General features: G+C 44.6%; 1 protein-coding gene across 2 annotated transcripts in view; it reads left to right on the top strand.

Annotated features, from left to right (window-relative positions):
- The window catches only part of LOC308077613 (partitioning defective 3 homolog), a 669,238-nt gene that overhangs the window by 558,409 nt on the left and 85,632 nt on the right, over positions 1–25,197 (top strand). For both annotated transcript variants that reach the window (XM_080418368.1, XM_080418367.1), the window contains exon 21: positions 3,450–3,806. In XM_080418368.1, the coding sequence (XP_080274494.1) occupies positions 3,450–3,806 (357 nt within the window). The remainder of the gene's footprint in view (positions 1–3,449; positions 3,807–25,197) is intronic.

The raw sequence follows: 25,197 nt of genomic DNA, 5'->3' as shown, positions 1-25,197 counted from the left end.
TTGTTTGCTTAACGATGTTATCAAATAAAATGGTCAGCCCGGGCGGCTCAGGGGTTGAACTTTGCCCGGCCGGCGCAGTAAGCTCTCTGCATTAGAGAGTCTAGACGGCGTTTGGCCAAGGAAATGTCATTCCTTTGTACTCTTATGAAGAGCTAGCAAGTACACAACCTCCTCTGCCTTCTGAAATCCTTTCTATGAAGTGCAAATAGGCCTATATGTTCACATTTTAAAGCAGCTCTCCCTATACTGTTTTCATTAGAGGCTAACCAGTGTAAACGGCACACGGTATACCTGCTCAGAGGACTAGAGGAGAGGCTGGTGGTGTAGGTAATTGGGCCTGTACAGTAGTAATGTGCTTAAACGTGGGCAGCTCTCTCCCCAGTGTTAACACCACACTGGGCCATTAATTGGCTAATGGAGTACGACAGCACAGAGTGGGGGGGGGGCGGGGTGGGGGGGTCTTAGGAGGAAGGTACGTACAGTACTGCAGGAAGTGGAGGGTTAGGTCACAAGAATTGGAGTGGAGCTGGAATGGGTGTATGTGAGGGGATGCTATTCACAAAATAGCAGATATACGAGCTTGTAGCGCGGCACCGAGTGCCACGCATACGTCATGACGCATTCAACCCTCTGCAGAAAATAAGCACTATGAATGTTACATTCACATTCTATATAGCCTTACACAATGTACTATATTGTCATCTGAGCTGTAGGCTATATCGTCTAAGTTTGCATCGCGTTTCGAGCTTGTGGATCTGCTACTTTTGATACTTTTTGTGTGACGCTGTAGTATGATAGGGCCGCTAACAAAAAGTTAGAAAACGGAGTTGGAGATTTCTGCCCGACAGCAACGATATGGAATTCAAACGTCTTTAATAACCAAGGATCTCCATCATGCTCCCAGCCCAGGAGCTAACAGCTTGGGGAGCAGGCCTATCGTGGCAGGTTAACCACAACAAAACGTATTCGGTCTCGGTTTCGTTTTTTTTTGGCCAGGGCCCAATATTAATATCTAATATTATCAAAACAGCTCCCGTATCAGAACCCTGATGCCTGGGAGAGTAGCGATGTCTGTCTCTCTGTCTCTCTGTCTCTCTCTCTCTCTGGGCCTGCTCATGTCGCCATGTCTAGCCGAGGCCATTATCTCATTCTGTATGTCAATATGGTCGTTTTTATGAATTTGATTAGTCTATAAAACGCCAGAGGGCCCTCCAGCTCCCAGTGGACTTCCGTGAACCTGCACTAACGTCATCATCGACTCCTTACTGGCAGAGATCTGACATCACTTTAACCAGATGGCAGGTGAAAGGGCTTCTGGGAATTAGTGTTTTTTTAATGTTTTTTTCTTTACCTTTGGCTCTCTCCTGGCTTCTGCATTACGATACCTCCCAACACAAAGTAAAACCCTCACTAAAGACCATTGTACTCTGGGGGGGGAGGTGATTTGATTTATTCCTAACCCGTACCTGGTCCAGGAAACCACCAGCGCTGCTGCTTCAGAGATTTATGGAGGAGTTGTGTATAAAGCAACCTAAAATTGGGTGGGTTCTATCAAAATCTCATTCCGGGCGCAGATAAACGCCGAGAAAATGGGATTTCTCGACAGCCAAAAATAAACGAGGCGGTCCGCGGGACGGGGATGTGGGAATTGGGTTAATCTGGCACTGAAAAATGGTCATTGTTTGAAATGTGATTACAGTTATTAAAATACACAGACATGGAAGAGAGCTTGGGCTATGAGAGGGGGTGGGGGGGGGGGGGGGGTGGGTTCCAGCCTTGTTCCCCCTGGCAACGCTGTCAATCATTTCAAAGTCACAGCGGAGTGGAGGAGGGGCGTGAGGTCAGTTATAACCCCCGGGGTAATAGGGGAAGTCCCCACAAACTGGGTGGTGGATAATAAATGCCTGTGAGTGAGTGAGTGCCTGCCCGCTTGCGTGTGTATTGTGGCGCCACATCTGGAACCTGTGAGCATTTCTGGTGGCTGCAGCGAGGGTCACCTCAGCGGGAGGTCAACGACCCACCCCCCCGACCCCTCCTCTCCTCTCCTCTCCCCTCCCTCCCCGTTTCCCACACCACGACCCCCCCCTCTCTGTCACAACTCTGCACGCCTGCGCCTTGTTAGCAGCGTTGCCATGTCTGCTTATTATAAGCTTGTTTTTCTGTAAAGTCGCTTGTAAATATTGGTAGTTGCGGGTTGCGTTTTTTTTTTTGGGCTTGTTTCTAAAGTGTAGTTGCTTATTTGGGATTGCTTTCTAACGTTGCTTTTTCTTGTCAAGGAGCCCCAGATTAATATGTATTTGTCCGCGGAACCCCATCTGAAAATATTTTGTGGGGGGACCACCACAAGATTTGTGTTGTTAAAATGTTTCAAAACTATTAAAAAAATCACACTTTTTTTTTGCAATTAGCACATCTACAAGCTCACAAAGAGTCACGACGCGACGCGTTGTGAGCTTGTAGATCTGCTATTTTGAAATAGCTGATGCAAAGTGGTAAAACTGAATAACCAGTTGCTTCTTTTGGGCTAGTTTTCATAGACCTGGCCGCTTATTTTCTCTTGCAAAAATCTGGCAACACTGCTTCGTTAGCCTTAAGACAGACCATGCCATTCACGCTTGGGCCCCCACCGTAAGGGGGACAGGAAGGGCCCTTGAAAGGCCCCGTTGTGTGGAAGTGGTCCCGGGGAGAGAGAGAGGAGCGCGCTGAAAGGCAGTGGAAGTTATAGGACGAGAGAGAGAGATCAGAAAGGCCGATTTCCCTCCATCCCTCCCTCTCTCGCCCTCGTTAGGGTAACGTAGAGGGAGGGGGTCCCCTGCCATTCTTGGGGGGAATGGCAGGGCACGCGTTTTCAAGAACACTGCATTGCGTGCCGGCGTGATGTACAGTATACGACGCCTTTCTTCCTCCTTCCCCTCTGTTGTAGGCCAGAGGAAAAGCCACTTAATAAGTTGGAGGAGGAAGGAAGGAAGGACCATATGGCCCCCTCCTCACATATAGACCGATAGATGTCTGAGATGAAGGCCTCTCAGCCAGGGTTCTTTCAACGTTTTTCAGGCCAAGGGACCCCTTAGCTGAGAGAGAGATGAAGCAGATTCATATAGATCATAGATTTCATATTGACAGCACTGTATGTTGGACTCATGTTCAGACATTTAATCAGCTTTTTCTCCGTCTACACCAAACCTCTTTGCCGGAAAATAGGTCACAGCGAGGCGTTGTGAACTCGTAGATCGTCTATTTTCGGCTAATGCTCCCCTCAGAATAGGGATGCTAGGGTTCAAGTAAAAAAAAAGATGCTATCACGCAAAGATTTGGCGCCGCCCCTGTAGTAACTCTGAGCAGCCCCTAGGGGTCCCGTACCCCCATGTTGAAGATACTTTTGAGTACTTCTTCCATCACTGATCCACCGGCCTCTCTCTGTCTTCTCCGTGCTCTCGTTCCAATCGCAGGATACAGGCCAAGACCAGGGAGCTGCGCGAGAGGCAGGCGCGGGAGCGGGAGTACGCCGAGATCCAGGACGTCGGAGGCGGCGGCGGCGGCATGCGCACCTTCAGCTCCGACGACGAGCACCCGTACGCCGGCATCGGCTCGCTGGACTCGTCCGTGGACAGCGGCAGCAACAGCGGCGAGGCCTACGGAGGCCAGCACCACCACCACCACCACTACCACCTCCCCCACAGCCCCCAGATGCCTCGCGTCGGACCCCCGGGACCCCCTCCTCCTCAGGACAACAACGGACAGCCACTGGAGGCGCTGTACGCTCAGGTCAACAAGCCGCGCAACGGACGCCCTCCCGTCCCAGACAGGTAAGGTTGGGGGGGCTTTGCGCCCGGGCGCTGTTGGGGGGGGGGCTGTTTGCACTCACGCATGGGTCTATATATATATGTAACAGAGTGGTTCACTACCTCAGCCTGATGGCCTGAAAGTCTTAATATCTCCCCCAAGCAATAGGGGTATCCCTTTGGCTTAGTGGTTAAGATGTTGGCTTTCCACGCGGGAGACCTGGGTTCGAATCTCAAGGCAGGGTCCAGGGACACCCCCCAGGGGTCCTTGAAGGGGTTCCAGGAGGGGTTCCACGGAGTCACCAGCAAAATGACGAACAGCTTAAAACGAGGCCGATTCCACAACAAATGCCTTCTAAATCAGTGGTTCTCAAACTTTTTTTCGTGATTCAAAATGATTCAACATTTTTCAAACACTTTCGAGATTTTTTTCTAAAATAGCAGATTTGGCAAGAAGTGCCGCGCTGTGAGCTTGTATATCCGCTATTTTTGAATAGCCAACGCAAAAAATCTAAAATGGCACGGAAGCTTTCCCGGTTTTAATGGGTTAAATGCTTAAGCCCTATTTTATTTGTTCAGCTATTCAAAAATAGTTGACAAATCTTCTCTTATATGGTTCCCTGGCACAGAATCTTTTCAATAGGGGGCCCGTGGACAAATATATAGATTTGTGGGTCCTTTACATGTAAATGTTTGAGAACCACTGATATACTGTACGTACTGTAGACAGGCCCGCACGCACGCACGCACGCACGCACGCACGCACGCACGCACACACACACAATCACGCACAAATCCACTTTCAATGGAGGTGCAACACATTGCAGCTTTGCTACTATGTGTTTCATTCCGGCCTCATCTATAATGGATATGTTACAGTGTTGTTGTTGTGTTTTTTTTTGGTCACGCGTGACGCACCGCACAGATAGGAGCAAGGACGATGAATTCCACCGCCAAGGTTTTTTATCACCGCGTTCCTCCCCATAGGGCCTTGCTCCTGGCAAGGAGGCGCAATCCTCAGGCAAGGGAGAAAAAAAACTCTGTAATTGTGTGTGCGTGTGTGCGTGCGTGCATGCGTGCGCGAGTGAGAGAATTTAATATCAGGCACTCTCTTTTTTTTTATTATCCTCGGATCACAAGTAATCCTCCCCTGCCTCCCCGCACGCACGCACACACACACACACACACACACACACACACACACACACACACACACACACACACACACACACACACACACACACACACACACACACACACACACACACACACACACGCACGGGCGCACGCACACCCCTTTACAGGAGAGTGCGCGCGTTCGCTGTCAATTCCGCCGTCTTTGTCTGCCGAGCGCCGAGTAGCTCATAATCCCTGTGTCAACAGGAATATTTGATGTGATGACAAAGGAGGTCGGTGGCGGCTTGTGTTTTATTGTGTTGATAAGTGTGAGATGTGCTTTTCTTTCCATGTATGCTGGGTGTGCTGGTGGGTTTCTTAACTCGCCCCGCAAGTCATTTTAAATCGGTTTAAGTCAGTTAAACACTTTTACACCTGGCTTTCCCTACTTTGGAGCATGCCGTTACTGTGTATATTATGTGCAAACTTTCACAAATGTTGGAAGAAAAAAGTGTGTGTGTGTGCCAGAGAGAGAGGGAATGTAATGTCAGGCACACTTTTTTTTTATTATCCTCGGATTACAAGTAATCTTCCCCTGCCCCCCCCCACAAAAAAATCACACATTTTGCATGAATTTAAACATTGAAACATTAAACACACAAAAAATATGATTTATTTTCCATACGGCTTTTAGAACTCGGTCGTCACAGGCTGGTATGGTATTTAAAGGACGACTTCACCCATTTTTTGTGTGTGTGAGCGCCTTCCGGTGTGTGCATGTACGGGGTGCTCACTTTGTGTGTGTGTGTGTGCGTGCGCGCCTGTGCTCGGAGGATCTCGGCACAGACTTGAGTCAGTCAGACTCGTCATCCTCGTAGCTCCGTTCTGACCGAAGGCGGCAGATATGACAAGGTTATCTGGCCCCTCCAATAGCCTATACTAAATCTACTGTGTGCCAATACATCTGGGGCTCAGAGAGAGAGAGAGGCAGGCGATCCATACCGTCTGCAGTTGAAGGTTTCCTCCAGGAGATAGATAGAGGAGCCATATGTTTCCTCAGGATATTTTTTGACCGTGTCCTATGTGTTGGCCTGTCTAACCCATTCAAACCCAGGAACGCATATCTCTGTCATTTTAGATTTCTTTGGACTATTCAAAAATATCAGATCTACAAGCTTGTAGATCTGCTGTTTTTTTTTTAATCGTGAAAATTTGTGCAAATATATATAAGCGAACATTTGTAAAATATTTTGTTCCAGGGACCACCCCCCCGAAGCAAAGATTTGAGTTACAAAAATATATATTTGGCCCGGACGGTCCTTCACCTGGGCACCTAGGTTCGAGTCCCATTCCCGATGATCTTTGCTCCATTTCTTTCCTGTCTGTCTCTACTGAAAGCTACTGTATAAATAAAGCCCCCCAAAAACTCTTGGAAAAAAATATATTTATATATATATTTATTTATAGGCCTATATAAGATCGGTGCCGCGCTATGAGCTTGTATATCTGCTATTTTTGAATAGCCCCAAAGAGAAAAAGAAGGGCAGTCAGCAGTTCGTTCTCCCCCTTAGGTCAGCGGGGAGAGGACACCTCTCCTCTCCTCTCCTCTCATGTCACACTGAATAAAAAAGTTCCCTGATGTGATAGACACCCTCCTCCCGCCGATCGATTCTCGGGTAGGAAATATCAATAGCTACTGCACTGTGCGTGTGATTAAGATAAGATTAGATAAGATAAACCTTTATTGATCCACCGGAGAGAAACTCAGGTGTCATAAACAGCGACAGAAATGAGAATGGCACACAGGAGATGTACTGTACAGGTAAGAGTAGAGTAGCCAGTAGACTGGCCCGGGCACCTATAGGTTCCAATGTAGAATGACAGCGCATCGCGGGTTCGAGTCCCGTTCCTGACGATCTTTGCTGTATGGTTCTCCCCATCTCTCTCTCCCCGTCTGTTTCTACTGAAAACTATATAAATAAGAGTACAAACCGAGATAGAATAAAAACATAACACAGAAACAAAGTACAATAAAAAATACTGAGCCACTTGCCTTAGATATCTGCACTGGAGCGCTGAATGAGTGAAACTCATGTACACACTATCAATAAATATTTAAATTGTACAGTGCATATATGAATAAATATATAGTACGCCTATCGTTGTACATCTGTTACCAGTGAATATTACAGAATGAATGAATATATGTAACAGACTATCATCAATGAATGCAAGAATGGACACGTGTGCAGTTTATAGTGCAGATATCAGAAGGAATAGGAATTCCATACATCATCTTATAGCCTTATGTTTTCAGTCGCCACGACTGATTTCAGACAGTTATTTGGATCCCGTAAGCCAGCATGTCTTCTATGGAAGCATGTCGTGCAGCAAAAATAGCCTGTCTACAAGCTCTCAATGCGTCACTAGTTGATAGGCAAATTTCTTTTTAAAGATTAGAGCATTTGAAGTGGTCAAACTATCAATATGTTTAGAAGCATATTCTAGGATATTTCATAAAAGCAAAGGCTAAATGGCAAGACCACTTTGGAAGAAATCTAAAATAATTTCTCCATTGACTAGAAATTGATCATTTAAAATATGCTCCTCATTTACTTACATTGTACCGTGTACAATGAAGAGGCTCAGTAGGAGCTCCTTTAGCCTCAAACAAAGCTGATTCAGACTATATAGAACACCACCAAACCCAGTATTGTTTGCTTTTTTTAATAAAAATGTCAACTTCCTATTGATTTTTGCTATTTTTATTAGGAAGAAACCCCGGACTGGATCCACAGATCTGGATCCGGATCTTCAAATAGTAAAATCAATAGGAAGTTGACATTTTTATTAAATAAACAAACTACTGGGTTTGGTGATGTTCTATACGGTCAGAATCAGCTTTGTTTGTGTTTGTTTATGGGCTAAAAGAGCCAGCATCAGAGTGGTCTTGCCGTACAATGTAAGTCAATGAGGAGCATATTTTGAATGATCAATTTCTAGTCAATGGATAATTCATTTTTGATTTCTTGCCCACCTTTGGAGTTACATCATGGCAAGGTAACTACACAACCCAAACCTCTACCAAAGTCATCTTGCCCTTTAAAGCCTCAGTCTGTGATTTATTCACCTGGTTGGCAGTATGTAGAACAGCAGGAAACATACTAAAACATCATAATTATACATATTGTGTTAATTATTTAGGAAATAGAGCTAGTGTTGGGGGCTTCTTTCACACTGTATACTGAGAACCATTTTTTCTTCTTTACTGGAATTTCTAAAGAAATTGGGCCATGTGCCTTTAAATGTAAAGCTTCATCAGACTGGAACACGCCGCTCAGTTAATTTAGATCTATTACCTCCTTTCATGTCTTTTAAGGTATCTTTTTTTTTTTTACTTATCTTCAAACAACTTACACTTGCTTCTAATTAGACTGAGATATGGAATTATAGTATAGCCCCGCCTCTGCCGAAATTCATCAGCTTCTACGAACCCCCCAAAAAAGAAAAAAAGAGTAGCTCTCTTATCTTGCTTTTCCTGCACTCTTGTTTTAGAGGTTTCATGGTAAATGTGAATCCCCCCCCCGCGCCCCCCGCCCTCACAGACTGAACGTATAATGAGCTTAACGTCGCGTCTTCATTTGAAATGCAAGCTTCTATGCCGAGCCTGAAATATTGATAACATGTCGTCAATGGTGGACGGTAACTAAATACATTTACTTGAGTAGGCCTACTGTACTGAGGTTTTGTTTATTATTATTATTATTATATATTCTTTCCAAGCTCATGACTTTCTCTCCGCTACATTTCAAATAATAAATATTGTACTTTTGACTCCACTACATTTCTAGCAAGGGACTCTTAGTACCCAAGCTTACACAAATATATCATGACACTTAAGCCCTATTTCAAATATAGTGAAAACAGGATATCTGCAAGGTTAGTTAGATCTGCTATTATCACTATTATGGACATTTCTGAAAATTTCCGCATGTTGATGTTTTGTTTTCCATTTTTGGGTGAAACGTTCTAAATTTCAATACAGCAATTCATTGATATTAAAAAAATAATATGTACTTCGTAATTTGTACTTTTGAATACTTGAGTATTTGCTATAGTATATGCAGTACCGCTGCATGTCATACTGTAGAATAATACTGTATTTGCAGGGACAGGATTAGCTTCTGCAAGTGTTAGTGTTGATGTAAAATATGCACCGCATGTTCAACAGTGAGGGGTTTTTATCTTTTTATTTATATTTTTTTCTCCCTGTTTTGCATATCTTGTGTATGCCAGCCCGGTTTGTATGCCCGCAATATTTGTCTTGGTGCCTTTGAGATTAATAATATTCACCCGTTCTTATTTAACTCATAAACTCGCTATTTTGCTATTTGCAGGGGGGAAAAAAAGGGAGCTTGAATGTTATTCACGTTCCCAACCAGCCTTGTCATAACAAACACAAACAGTAATTTGCATTTCTAAATTAAACATAATGGAACTTTCATAGTACAAATACAGAGAGCCGACGCCACAGAATTTCACGTCTGATTGAGCGCTTTACTCGTGTTAAGGGAGCAATATTGGATTCAAAACTTTGGATTGACCTTATCAGAGGCACTGTGAAGCTCAAGTTGAACCCGCTGATGTGCGATTGATGTATTGAGTGTTTTAACCTGCTGCTATTATTTAAATTAATCCCCCCCTCCCCCTCAATCTCTCTCTTTCTCTGAAGAGAATGCACTTCCTGTTTGAATATTTTTTTTACTTTACTGGAGTATTTCCAGTTTTCAATACTTTTACTTGTGCTTCACTACATCTCAGAGGCGAATATTGTGCTTTCACCCCACTACAATTATTTGAAAACTTTAGTTTACTAGTTACTTTGAAGATTTGAGTTATTGTTACAAAACATACATTAACCACTTCAGCCCTATTTAAACTTTGGCTATTTGAAAATAGCCGATCCGCAAGCTCACAACGCGTTGTGATGCGACGCGTTGTGAGCTTGTAGATCTGCAATTTTCAAAAGATTTTAATACATTTAATACGATATGATACCTTATGAAACGGTATAATGCATAATGAGTACTTTTACTTTTGGTACTTTTAAGTATATTTCTGTGCCATTACTTTTGTACTCAAGTACATTTTTATTACCAGACTTTTACTTGTAACAGAGTGTTTCTACATTGCAGTATTGATACTTTCACTTAAGTAAGACAAAAAGTACTTGTTCCACCACTGGGAAACAGTGAATGGAGGAGGTGGGTTCGAGGAGGAGGGGGGGGGTCTGCTCATTCTTTGCTGTCAGTCAGTCTTCAGTGTGACAGGGTGTAGGTGGAACGGCGTTTAACCCTGACCTGGATACTGTTGCAGGCTCCGTCTGCGGTGGCCTCCGTTCGCACACACACAGCCAGATCAAAGAGACTAGAGACAAGGGATCCTATCTTCAGGGGCGGGAAAGGAAATGTTTTGAAATAGGGAAAGGTTAGATGGGAAGAAATATGAGATTAAGCCTGTAGAGGTTGCGGACACACACACGCGCGCTCGCACACACGCGCGCTCGCACACACACACACACGCACACACACGCACACGCGCACAAAAGTCCTTATGATTGCATCGTGCAAGGCATTTTTCGCATTTCTGGAGAGCAACACAGCTACACTGTTGTTTAGGGTTGTTCACTAAAAACGGAGAAAAAAAATCCTGTCTCTAGCCAGCAGCGCCGTTTAATAGTATTCCTTTTTTTGAATATTCCCCGGGTGTTGGCAATCTGCTGACGATCATATGACCCACCAAGACGTTGCGAAATAGCAACTGACCCGAACCTGACCTAAGAAAATGTCTATTTCCGCAGGCGAAGCCAACAACAACTAGTCTTTCTTCTATTCGGTCGGAGATACAGTAAGGGAGGAGAATGAATCTTTTCAGAAATTATTTTGCACCTTCACACGGACTCCCATGGATACTTAATTCCCCATTCCTTTGTGTACAGTGCATCCCTGTGTGCTGTCATTATACAGCAGAACATTTACAGTATACCTCAAAGAGAAGTGGTGGGGCCCCTTTAAATCCAATCAACTAATTAGAGACAGTTAGGGGCCCCCCTCTTTGCTTGATGTGGGTACTGTGTTCTTTTTTTAGCCACGGCAGGGGCGGGGTGCACATGCATGCAATGTTCAGCCGCAATATATGCCTCTTGCTATACTCTCTCTGTATGCCCACATGTTGTTTATACACATGTTGCGTGAATTTCATACACAAATAAAGGCATGTGAGTCACCCCTGTGACTGGCCTGGCCTTTTTCCCTCAGTGCTGCACTCTCTCTTGTTTGTTCAATACAGTTCATATGAAGAGACTGCAGCTGGGTAAATAGCCTCGGCATATATACCCCCCCTCTTACTCTAATAGACTTTGGGTAATGGAGCTCTAATGGGAAGGTCAGTGGGACCATAAACCTGGAATGAGTCAGGCTCTGAGCTTATAAAAACCCTGGGCGATATGAGGGACCCCCCCCTCCCCTCAACCTCGTGCCCCCACGCACCCCACAGTCCCTATGGACGTTCATGAGATCCTGCCCGCTCTGCTGCCATATCGGGTTTTACTGTGCCGTCGCGGGTTCGCAGTACAACAAGAGCTCCATTTGACCAATTTATTACCAGCCCTCTCCGTTATTGGAGCTGGCAACGCGAGTTGTGTTTTGACAACGCTGTGTCAGAGTCTGTAAAACTGAAGGGCAACCAACTGAAGGTTTCGTAGCCCTGTTCGTTTGCAGTCGAGACCTTATATAAAGCAACAGTAAATATCATTTTACGCCCCGGGATGGCGAAATTCTGCTCCATCTACGCGTCAAGTTTTCTCAAAGGTGGTGAACTCCTTTTAAACACTTTTTTTTGGGTTGATTTTTTAATTATTTTTTAACTACTTTCAACCTGGGCTCTCTATTTTGGGCATGTCATTATTGGAAAAAACGTTGAGACGTGTTGCAATGCGCCTTATATAGTATCTGCTATTATAAGTGGTTCATGAAAAAAAAAAAAGTTTGTCTGGAAACGAACGAGGTGAAATAAAAATGACCTAATTTGAGACAGGCAGCTGACAAGTCGACTCCTCAAGTGTGCCGCGGGCCCCCCGGGGCCTTTTCGGGTGACGGGTGTTGGATGCCGCGGTTCAGTCAGTCAGTGCGACAACCTGACGGGTGCCAGGCTCGATGGGATTCATGGGAAGCGAGCGCGAAACAAAGCATCACCTTTTGAAAGCGCCAAGTTGATTGACTGGTGCTCCCATTACCCAGTAGAGTCTGCAAAGCTCCCCAGAGCAGCCAGAGGAAGAGAGGGAGGGAGAGAGAGAGAGGGAGAGAGAGAGGTACTGTAGGTGAGAAAAGCTGGGAGAGACACAGACAACGAAGCTCACGGAATTCAATGGCGCGCACCCCTTGAAGTCTTGTGCAACTCAGCAGCTTTGGAGAGCCAGGCAGACAGGGAGGAGGCAGTGAGAAACCATTAAAAAGCTCGCCCAGAGAAACACCTCGACGGGGTGTTTTTTGTGTGTTTTTTTACAGTTTATTTCCCCGCTCCCTCTTTACTAAAACCAAGTTAAAAAGCTCCACTTTGCTCAATCGGATTACGACGCGGCTAATGCATTTCACGGCCGCCGATGAAAAGGTCAAGGCTTTTCATGTTGGAAGTCAGTTTTGATTCAGATTGGTTTTTTATCGCCCTCTGAGGGCTTGGGAGTCGGAACTTCATGGAGTGGCAGGTGCTAATTTTGTGGTGAACGAGGCACTTCACACCCCAAGATGAGGGGTGTTTTTCGGTTGCCCCACCGCTGTTAAAAAACTGCTGGCCGGTGGCGGAGAGACCCCACGGGCTGGGAGTTTGACGCTCACACTCACGTCAATACCACTGACAAGTGTTTTGACGTCGCTGTCATCTTGAGTTGATTTCGTCGACTAAAACTATGGCGAAAAATGGTCGTCGACTACCTTTTTTCACTGACAAAAACGAAATAAAAACTATATAAAAACTAAGCTACGATGACTAAAACTAAGACTAAACCATTAAGACGCCATCAAGGCACCGCCAAAATACACTTTAGTCGACTAAATCAACGGTGGTTTTAGTCGACTATAATCTTATGATATTTATTCGACTAAATCTAGACTAACAGTAAAACATGTCGGATGAATAAAATATGACTAAAACTAAATGGAATTTGATTCAAAAGACTATATGACTAAAACTGAATAAAAAATTGGTGTCAAAATCAACACTACATCATCATTACCATCTCTGTCATCTGTGCCATCAGAGATTACCCTGGTCCTCTTACTCGTCACAATGGCCTAAACATGTTTCACCTATAATTTCACCCATATTTAAACCGATAATATTGCTGTATTAGCCGAAAATATATTTGCCTTCATCAAGTCCTCTCCATGTCTGCTGTAAATGATCAGTCATACCATGTTGCTGCAGTTTGTGAATTGCAGGACAGTATATACTTCGACAATAGGGTTCCGCTGTGATTTAGTTGCCTGTCATTGGAAATAATGCTATGTATCGTTGTTGTCGGGCAGAAACCTCCTATCTCCATATTCGAAATGTTTGCGTTTTATCGTAAATTAACGCCCTACTTGATCATACTACAGCGTCACACAAAGAATGAAAAGTATCAGATATACAAGCTTGTAGAGCTTGTAGATCTGCTACTTTAGCTATTTTTTAATTTGAATCCTGAAAAGCAACTGACATTCAAGCTGACGGTCCAATCTACGATTTTCAATGTCCTGCAATGGTGTTCCTTAACTGCTTTCGTATCATTCTTCAGATGATGAGAAAAGCAGTAGTTACTAGCTCTCTAAAGGCGGTCCTGAAGAAATTAGTCTCTCGCCGTATAACAACAATAAGCAACAACATGAAAATAATGCTGAAAAGCTTCAAAGTGTCCTTCGACAACATTGTTGGTCCTCAATCGGGAGATCATTAAACAAATCCAGTGCCGTTGCTTTGTTATTGTTTGCTATTGCATGTTTTATTTCCGTAATTAGTTCTACAATCAAATTGCCTCGTTTTTTTGTTGTTGTTTTTTTCACTCGCAATCAATGGCAGATTAGCATCACGCTCCAGACTACAACATCTGGAAGCTTTGATTAAAAACCAACCTCTTAATAATTAATCGGAAAACAAATGAATGTTCTCGGGATCAGCGCAACGACGTGCAAGTCTTTAATAATGTCCCTTTACAGGTCCTTGGGGGAACGCAATAGATATCTTGATGTCGTACCATCAAGGACCGTTCCCTTTAATGAGCCCCATGCATTACTGTACGTTGCAGTAACCAATTACGCTGCACTCGGATAACTCATCAGCGTCTGTGTTATTCTAAAGGCGCGTTGTGGGCAGTGTCTCTCCCTCAACTACCCTCGCCGTACCCTTGGCTCGCCAAGCCAAACAAGACGTTACAGTCTTGGGGGCTCATTGTCGCATATTTTCTTCCCGAGCACCAATGGCGGCATGTGTGTTTTTTTTTCGCTAGGGCCCCTGTTGTTTGCCTCTGACATCTGGCAGCGTTTTCAATTTTGTGCTTCCAAACGAGTGTCCTTGTGCAGCCATGAAATTAGTCTCTCAAAGAATGTTCTTCTGGGGTGGCTTGGCCTTCTTATAGCGTTCGCAAAATGAATGAAAAGGAATGCTGGGGGGGACACACACAAAGAGAAAGCTCTCGTTGAGGTCCGTGGTGTGGAAAGAGATGAAGGGCATAATGAGTGGCCCAGGTGAATGCCCCGGCTTGCCTCTTGTTGTTAGGGGCAGGCTGGCAGAGCATACCGTTGTCCCTGGCAACCTTGTGTTGGAGGATGTTTTAATCCCTTCCATAACACGAAAAGAAAAAAGAGAAAAAGCATAGCAGAAACATACAAGCTGTAATAGGCGGCCCCAGCAAATAGTCAAGTGCATTGATTATACAGTACATTCAGGCATGCACACACACACGTGCACGTGCATGCGCACGCACGCACACGCGCACGCACGCACACGCGCACAGGCATTTGCCCTTTCCTCCCAGAAGCCTGCTCTGTAGTCTGATGATAGTGTGGGGGCCCTAATGCACCAAAATGCACATCAGGCCTTATCGCGTGGCTTTATACACAGATAGCAAAACGTGTGTATCTCCCAGGCAAAGCAAGTGAATTATCTCCCCGGTCTGTTTTCATTTTTTATCCGCTCCGGAGGGGCCCCTCGTGGGATGGATGTGATGAGATGGAGCGCGCGGAAGGCAATTTATCCTCCGTTTGTACCATTACGTTCATTTAACCCATGAAGGCCTGAGGTTCCAATTCTACAAATGTCTTGTAAATCCTATTATTTTATTTTTTTTAAACTTATGTTGCGATGTCAGTGGTTCTCAAACTTTTTCATGTCAAGGACCCCAAAATGTATATGTATTTGGCCGCGGACCCCCATCTCAAAATCTTTTGTTCCAGGGACCCCCCAGAAGCAAAGATTGAGTTAATAATAATAATAAGAGTTAAAAATGTTCGCTTTAAAATAAAATAAATATATTAATTTGCACACATTTTCTCGATTTCTCATAAATAGCAGATCTACAAGCTCGTAGTGCCGCGCTATGAGCTTGTATATCTGCTATTTCTGAATAGCCCAAAGTGTAAAATAATGCTTTTTTAGCTCAAATCAAAAAGTGACACAGATGCGTTCCAGGCGTTAATGGGTTAAGAAAGCAAACAGCCTGAAAGCGTAACGATAGAGAAGGAGTCGGTCGGGGGGGGGGGGGGGGGTGTACGGGGGGGCGACGGAGCGAGAGCAAGAGAGAGAAAGATAGACCCACCCTGACTTGAACCCACTTCAAATGGATGGGAGCTGATTAGGTTCGCGTGTACAGTGTATGTATTTTATCAACGTCCTTCAAATGAGAAGAAGCCTGGCAGACATGCATAATAAAAAAAGCTAATGAATTTTCATCTGAAGATGAAAGAAGAAAGAAGTCTTATTGAGGGCAAAGCATGCCCCAGCAGAGAAAAGTGCGAAACGTGTGCGAAACGTGCGTGTGTGTGCGTGTGTGTTCGTGTCTGTGTGTGTGTGTGTGTGAGCGAGGGAGTGTGAGGGCGGGCGTGTGGGGGGGAGGGGTGGAGTCAGAGTGAAGGGCTGCCGCAGCTTTGTACTCAATCGACACCAGAGGGTTTCTCATTCCCGGCGACTGGTGGAAACCGCAAAACAGAGAATTAATCCCCCCACGAAACGTCCCGAGGGGGCTCCCGTCGATATCTGACACGCAAACCGACTTTGCTGCGTTGTGGGGGCAGGGGGGGGATGCGTTTAACATAACAGTCGGTTTGTTTTGGCCTTGGCATTCAAACCCCTCCCAAACACCCTACCACCCTCCCTCCCCCCCCCCCCCCCCCATTCAACCTTCCTCGGTCTATGCAAGCTCCAGACGCAGCGTTATCCAGGGCGCGGGTTGCACGGCGCAGTGGTTGAGTATAGCTGCCCGCCACCACGGAGTCTGGGGGTTCGATTCCGCCGCGGTGCGTCCGGCTTTGTCGAACGTCTATTCACCTGTTTCCTAGGCTGTGTGTTTTCCACTTCCTGTCGATTTCATTGGATATCATTGGTCATCTGACCGATTTCATTGGATCAAATCGACAGGAAGTGGAAAACACACAGCCTAGGAAACAGGTGAATACATTAACACACTTGGCCCGTGTTCGGGGGGGGGAGGGAGATAATTGTCACTGCACGTAATCCTATACGGGCCCTGGCACCTATCAGGGCCCGTATAGCACCTGTCAGCAGGGAGTGTTGGGCGGGAGGAGTATAAGGACGAAGGCTCCAGGTCCTCCTGGTGGGGGCTCCTCACTGGCAGGTGAGTCAGGATGCAACAGTGGTGGTAACACACAGAAATGTGTGTGGGGGAGAAACAAATTGGCGTAACGACTAAATTGGGGGGGAAAGGGGTAAAAAACTAATTATAAATAAATAAACTGCAGCGTTTCATTACGATCCAGTGAGCAACGTGCAGAACACACTCTTTAACCCACTAAGACCTGAGAAGATTCTAGAAATGTCTTCTAAATCCTATAAAAAAATTGAAAAAAAAAACCAATTTATTTTTTCTCGATTTTTCAAAAATAGCAGATCTACAAGTTCATAGCGCGGCACTCGGTGCCGCGCTATGAGCTTGTATATCTGCTATTTTTGAATAGCCTAAAGAAATCTAAAGTGACACAGATGCGTTCCAGGTATCAATGGGTTAAGCGAATGTGGAAAGACACTCTGAACGCAACCCCCCCCCACACAAAAATAAAGAAATAAAATGAAAAAAACATCCGTAGAATGTATCTTGATCAAATGAGACAACATGGGCGTCACGTCAGAAGCTCCGCATATCTATTTGGTTGGTGGGACTGTGAAGGTTTCTTGTGTCAGTCCCCTCCACACACACACACACAGCCCGGTTCTCACATGATGGATAACCCAATTTCATAACCTAATCACAAGGCCTCTCCGTTAAAACCTAGCATCGGGCCGCTTTCGCTCCACTTACAGTGATTTACCCACCGCCACGTTCACACAAACAGCACCGGTGCCAGAAATAGACCGGGGGGGGGGGGGGGGCGTGAATGTGATTGAGAAGCAGGTGACAGGGGGGGGGGAGAGTGTGTGTGGTGGCTCTATCGCACACTCAATGTCAGCAAGCAGAGGATTTTCCCCTCTCTCTGTATCTCCTTTTCTCTAGTTTCATGTGTAAATGTCGCCTCAGCAATAGCGAAAATGTGTACGCATACTGTACCCACGGGTATTAAGCTACTGCAGATGCTAACTGCTGCATTTTTTGCCACTACACTGCACGTGCTTGCTGGCCAGTCAGTGAATTGAGGTCCAGGCAAGCTGATGTTTACATGAGACTGGGTGGCTACTGGTAGGGTTCCATCCGTGGTGGAAGAAGTACTCATATTTTTTACTAAAAAGGGTCAATAGTATCTCAATACCTTAATGTAGAAATACTCTGTTACAAGTAAAAGTCTGGTATTTCAAATGTACTTCTTGAGTAATAGTACAAAAGTGTGTGCCATCAAAATATACTTAAAGATCTACAAGCTCACCATGCGTCGCATCGCGACGCGTGGTGAGCTTGTAGATCTGCTATTTTCAAATAGCCGGAATATATATAGAGCTTAAGTGGTTTAGTAATAAAAACTAGCAACTAAAGTTTTCCAAAGAAATTTGTGGAGTAAAAGTACAATAATTTCCTCAGAGATAGTAGAGGAGTAGAAGTAAAAGTATTGAAAATTGGAAATACTCCACTAAAGTAAAACAATACCTCAACATTTTAACTTAGTTAGTTAAAACATAGGGGGGGGGGGGGCATTGTCTTACTCACTTACGCCCTACGTACATTGTTGTACGACAGATATCAAAAGCAGAGACGTGGATTTAACCCCCATTTCCCCCTAGAAAATCCAACCTTGGCTACTGGTGGCATCATCCAGTGGGTTTAGGTTTATCAGGGGCTTCCCTCGCTCTGCCTATAGCCCAGAATACAGTACCTACCCACCTCTCTGTGCAAAACCTCATAGATCACGGTAAAAAAACGCTCAAGTAGGTAAGAATGGATCATAAATAATAGATCAGTATGCATACTTTTTATGCGTGCTTTTCCTGCAACCAAGCAGGAAACATGCAGAACATTTGACCGTGCAAATCTAAACATTTTAAAACTGAAGGAGGGAAGTGCTGCCTGTGTTCAGTCACAGTGGCTTTCTCAAACAGTGAAACAGATAGGTAGACATAGAAGCAGGCAGGCTGTAGGGAGAAAAGTACTGAGGCACTCCGTCTTCAGGTGAAACATAATAAATGTATTGAGCAAATGCAACAGAGGAATCTAAACATTGTTTGTCTCAGTCTTGTACCCGGACCGTGCTATAGCCGTTAAATGTCAGTGTGTGCTGAACGGTGTTCTGTGAAAAGGGGGTTTGGCGTCGGTGCGGTTCAGCAGCATTTGAGGAGTTTAACTCCAGGTTAATTCCAACCGAACGCTATAGCCACTATACAAAATAATAAAATTTACCTCGCCCACGGCCATGGCAAGCGGGGCTTTTGCGTTTCGACGGAGAGAATGGCATTTGTCCTCTATTCTAAGAGCAGTATATCCATATTCCTTTGTCAGGCTCGACTATTGTCGTTTTAAAAATCCTCCCCTTGCCTCGGAACAAGCTTCCCAGCGGCAAATCGGATCTCGGCGAGAGCCTTTGTAATTACAGGGAGCTGAACGGGTGAATACGTCCAAATCCACACGAGCAGCACAGCGACACATTCCATCTGTTTTAAGCCCCCGCTTCAATATTTGAGATAATGTCATCACTCCGTGAGTTAGTATTGAAATTAGTGTGCACCTCTCAGCAGTTTTTTGTGTGTGGGTTTGCTTAGGCGTGTGTGTGTGTGCGTTTCGTTTGTGGTGTCAGTATTCCTCCTGCAGGTGTGCAATGTCGTGGAAAGTTTGGAAAAGGAAACTATTTATTCCTAAGTACTTGGAAAAAAAACAACTGGAATCATGCAGAAATGTGGGTGAAAAATGCAAACATGCAAAATGTTAATGTATGCAGATGAGCATATACTGTATGTTTAATTCACTGGCAATTCATGTAAGGCCATACTGTAGGTGTAGACATGCATCATAATAATTCTGTGTGCATATTATGAGTCATATTGATCGTATATAACATTACCTGGCTATCGTTAGCCTACCTACATCACACTGATTACTAACCATAATGTTATAATTAAGACATCTGGAACAAAAACATGTTTTGAATGAGAACACATGTGTTCACAGGGGGGGGGGGCAGGGGAAGTCTATAATTAAATTGACCCCCATTTGTTCATTTATGCATTTGCACGTGTCGAACGGCAATACTCATGTGACCTTTTGTCCAAGCCTAAAGCTTGTGTCACCTGTGGGAGATATCTGCTACGGTATCAGTCTACGGCTGTGTGTGACCCGTCTCCATATAGAGTGCATGGAACTCATTTCCTGGGCATTACCTCTTTAGTGCTCTCCACAGAGAGCTCCAATAGAATTACACCAGTATATTCCAGGGTTAGGCCTGGGGGGGGCTTTGAGTCTGTGGAGCTCGCGTGGCCTCCCTGAGATCCGCCGCTTGGGCCCCTCTGCTTTTCGAGCATTATCCCACTAAGACCTGATTAAAAAAAAATCAAAATCCTAACAGTTTTTTGAAAAAAATTAAAATAAAAGAATATTTAAAAAAATCACGATTTTTTAAAAATAGCAGATCTACAAGCTCATAGCGCGACAAAGCTATGAGCTTGTATATCTGCTATTTTTGAATAGCCAAAGAAATCAAAAAATGACACAGACGCGTTCCCGGTCTTAATGGGTTATGGGAATAAGGACAAGTGGTTTGTTAGTGCCACCTGAGCCAGACCTGTTGGACCCCCACCGCAGGGCCTAATAAAACCCCGCTGGGGGCCGCATGGCAGACATTTCTAATGCCATTGACATGCCTGTAAAAACGCTGTTAAGCCCGTCCGCGGCAGAGTAATGGCAGCCCCCATCGCCTTACCGGTCGGGCCGTAATGGCCCCATGATGTCATCAGAGACAATAACAGAGCCCTTAGATCGAAGTCCGCACCGTAATTTTTTCCGAGGGGAAGGAGTGGCGGTTCTTGGAAGTCACAGAAAACGCGTTTCGGGGTATTTGGTCAATGGTTTGTGCCAGACAGAATGCAGGTAGTTAACATACCGAAGGTATTTTAAACCAGTCAGCCTTATTGAATCGGTTTGACTGAGTGGACTAAATGCCATGCATGACTTTGGTAATAAGCTGGTGTTTTTCGGTGTTTATTTTCTCTCCCTGGATTTCAGCTGTGCCTTTGCAGTCTGATGTAGGCTACTGTATGTGCTCGGTGTATGTGTTTGTGTAGTTGTACTGACGTGTGTGTGTGTGCGTGTGTGTGTGTGTGTGAAGCACCTAGTATTATGTAGACACTGTGACTGTAGAACTTTATATATAAACAAATAGTCATATTGAAAATTCTGTGTGTGTGTGTGTGTGTGTCCATAGTGTGGGGCCGCTCTGTCTGATACTATGTGTCTTCGTGCACACTGCACAGGTTTGCGTTATTCCCCACCTTCAACTGTGTGTTTGGACATTGGAAAATATATGCACATAACCTAACGCCACAGCCATGCCATCCGTTAAACTTAACCCAATGAGCATCTGTGTCATTTTCGATTTTTACCTATATATAGCACATTTTGTTGGCTATTCAAAAATAGCAGATGTACAAGCTCATAGCTCATCACTTCGTGCCGTGCTGTGAGCTTCTAGATATGCTATTTTTTTAAACTTGGTCCCTGGAACAAAATATTTGGAGATGGGGGTCGGCGGCCAAATACATCATTTTGGGGGTCCTTGACATGAAAAAGGTTGAGAACCACTGATGTAGCAACCTGCGTTTTTCAGGAAACTGTTCAGAATTTAGAAGAACATTTGTAGAATCGGCCTCAGGTCTTAATGGGTTAAACCCATCAGTAGTGGGACGGGGGGGAGCAGCGCTGCAGACCTCCAAGTGCCCCCGGGGGGAGAGACGGTATATCCGAGAAACACTTGTCTCTTCACCGGCCGTGATTAAACGCAAGGAATCACACACTCATCCCGCGGTTATGGGCCGTCATTAAAGGCCCCGGCGCGAGGCCAAACCTCCGCACCATTCTCACCCTGTGCTAATGGCCGTGTTTTAGTGGGAGAGTCAGGGGCACCAATTAAAATCCACACCGGCTTTTATGACCCCGTTTGTAGGAAGTTCTGTTTTTTTTTTTTTCTTCCCCTATTGCACGGCAGTGGTGGCAGGGAGGGAGCTAGTCATTGTTTCCTTTTTTTCAACAACGGTTAATGGTTTCATGTTTACGGGAATATTCTGTTTGCGGAATAGGCTGTGTGGATATGCTTCCATACTTGTGCACACCTAATTGTTTGCCTGTCTATGTACACAGGGTCAACATTATAACTGGCCTCCTGGGGCCCGGGCGCACTTTTGAAACACTCTGGAGCGGCTGACCGCAAGTTGAACTGGCCAGCTCGGGGCCATTGGAGCGCGCCAGTGGAAGGCAAAATATTGCCGTAAAAAAAAAAAAACTAACCTCTAAATTTTGCATTATATTCCTGTGGTAGTGGTCAAAATCAAAATCATACTGGACAGAAATAGACCGAAATAATCCAGGCACTCAATGAGTTAAGTACAGTACTTAAGTATATGTACTTAGTTACTTTCCACCACTGCTTCTGTCACTTCCTCAAACGCGTTCACAGTTTGCAGCAACATCAAATATAGAGCTGTGTTTCTTTCGTGTAGCCTTGGTAAAAAAAATACTGTTTTTTCAACCACCGGTTCATCACGGTTTGAAGAAAAGAAAGTCATCGGAAGGTTTGAAGGGTAGTGACAGGGGAGTCGGCTATGAGAGGAAAAACCGAGAGAAAGTTTCTGTCGCAGTGCCGTGACCGCTGGAATATGTAATGCGGCTAATAATTTTATCTTTTGTCGGATCTGCAAATCAATGTTGACATATGCGAACAAGTAAGTCAACTACAGTACAGTACAGAACAGACGAGATAGCTGGGGTACGCGTGGGCACGGAGCAGCTCCACTGGAGCAATGGATGCAATATGCAACAAAAAAATAATAGGACTGTGCCAGAATTTTCAATATGACTATTTGTTTATATATAAAGTTCTACAGTCACAGTGTCTACATAGTACTAGGTGCTACACGCACGCACACACACACACACACACACACACACACACACACACACACGCACACACACAGACACAGAGTGTAGACTGACTTGTTAACCACGTATGACATGTACAAAAGTCATGAGTTCTGCTAAATCAGCCTACAGTATAACTATGCTGTATAATATACTGTGTATATATGATAGCTATGCAAGCATAATACCAACGCAGGACTAACGGTATACCTAAGCTACGTTTCTACCTGCTGACAATGACAGGCAAGCAGAAAGTGCATTGTAAAAAATAATAATAGTATTTGCAGATATTTCCTGCCAATCTGAGGGAGGTATTTCTTCTTTACAGTGATGCACGATATAAGTATTGTGATAATCTAATAATGAACAATTGCTTTATATAAATGTATGGTAGCTAGTCGTTAGATAATAGTGTTGCAGTCTGTTAGAAACCTTGTATCTCCATATTCAAACTTTGAATGTTTTTCTGTAAACTAATGTCCTACTTCATCACAGTGTGTGTGTGTGCGTGTGTGTGTGTGTGTGTGTGTGTGTGTGTACGAGTGTGTGTGGGTGTGCTGTGCGTGCGCATGTGCATGTGCATCCACCTGCACATGCATAGCCATACCTATGCACACGTTCTCCGCACATGGGCTGCGTATGCACATCTGCCGTACATTAATAATGCATGGGAGTTGTTTGTCCTGGCTGCATTTAATTGAGTCCTTAGTGCTGCTCTGACTGGCAGCTCATATTATACAGCTAGTCCTGACTGCTGCATGAGGATGGGGGCTCACCTATGTCTGTAGATTAATAACGTTAACCTTGGCGTCCCTATTTTGGGCGTGTCGTTATAGGCAAACATTTCGGAAAATGTTTCGAAAACAGCTCATCTACGAGCTTAGCTTTCTACGCATCGGGGGTGCGATGTGATATGAGCTTGTATTGTATAGACACAAGCTCAGCGTGGGTGTGGTGTGACAGTCAGGCAAGATATTGAAAGATTTTGAAAACCTTTGAAAACCAATATTTTTTTAATAGGGCTTAAAGGACCACTTCAGCCATTTTCAACCATCCATTTTAAACGGTCCTCCTGACTGATGGTACCATTTCTGTCCACTCACTCCGTGTCTCAGAGGAGGGCTGTGGACAGTTCAGACAGACACCTGCCTACCAGTGACACCATTGCTAGGCAGGTTTGGTCGTTTCAAACTATAGAACAATGATTACTAACATCACGTTCATCGGGCCGATACCACCAAAAAAATCCAGGATATGGTTACGGCTATTAATAATAGGCAGAAGATTCTTTCCATAAGACACTTAAAGGACGGTTTCAGAATAACCCGGTAGCCTGGGAAACAACCTTTCTCTCTCTCTCGTCTGTCCGTATCTCTCTCGATACACTGCCCGAGGAGGGTACGGATGCGTCACGGAGGTGTCTGTTTCCATATTGTTCCCCGCTACGCCTCCCCTGTTTTGTCTGCGTTGGTCACAGTTAATCCAGCAAGGGCCCTGTGCTTGTGTATGAGTCACGACTGATGTGGCGGAGTCCAATACGTGTCACCATGAGGCGGAGGTAGTCTTGCGTACAGCCAGACGATTGGAGATCTCCGTCTAGCAGCGAGAACGTCTGGTGACATCTAAAATCAATGTAGGGCTTAGAAATGGATAGAAACCATGCTCATTTATGTTTTCTTCTTCTTCTTTATTTTCTTCTTTTTTTTACTGCATTGCAGAAGCAATGCATAAGGCTTTAGTGCTGGTCCTTCATATTGGGATAGTTGATTTGTTTTCAAAGTAGTACCAGGTTTGTTAGTGGCTGTTCTAGCCGATGCATTGGGTTTAGATTTCCCCCCGGGCCCACAGGCGTATCAGAAGGTGGAGAGCATGGCAATGCAAGACAGAAGTTTGGGTTTGGCGTGTTGTTCCTCCTCCTCCTACCTTGAGGTGTGAAACGGCACAGTTCGTGTCTGGTTGTCAATAGAGAGGTCATATCGAGTTTGTCTTGTAGGCCTTATGTCACAATCTATTCTTAGTAAAGCGGACCTGAGTTACAACTGTAATTGGATCGCTGTTCTCCGTCTACACCGAAAATAGCATAATCTAGATCTGCAATCTTTTGGGCGAGAATAGGGATATTGGGGTTCTGCCAGGTGGTTAAGATAACATAACATAACATAACATAACATAACATAACATAAAGTGTCACTGTATTCAACATACAACAACATTTCGTGCATCCCCTTCAAATCTAATCAAATAGCAGCATCAACAAACAAATACAGCTACAGCAAAATTATGCCATAAACTGTCATAAGTCAATTCATCATAGTTTGTTGTCAAATAAAACAAGTGTTAAAGGAGTATAGTTCACCCAAAAAATGACTTATTTTCTATCAATTACACACCCCATGAAGCCTTGAATTCATGGAGATTTTTTTGTTTTTGTCGCATTCCTAAGCCAGTAATTTGATGACCGGGTCATCAGTCAATAGGAGACGGAGA

Source organism: Gymnoscopelus braueri (genome assembly GCF_963280865.1).
Source record: "Gymnoscopelus braueri genome assembly, chromosome: 21".
NCBI lineage: Eukaryota > Metazoa > Chordata > Actinopteri > Myctophiformes > Myctophidae > Gymnoscopelus > Gymnoscopelus braueri.
Note: the sequence above shows the minus strand (reverse complement) of the source record. Positions and strands in the feature narration are given on the sequence as shown.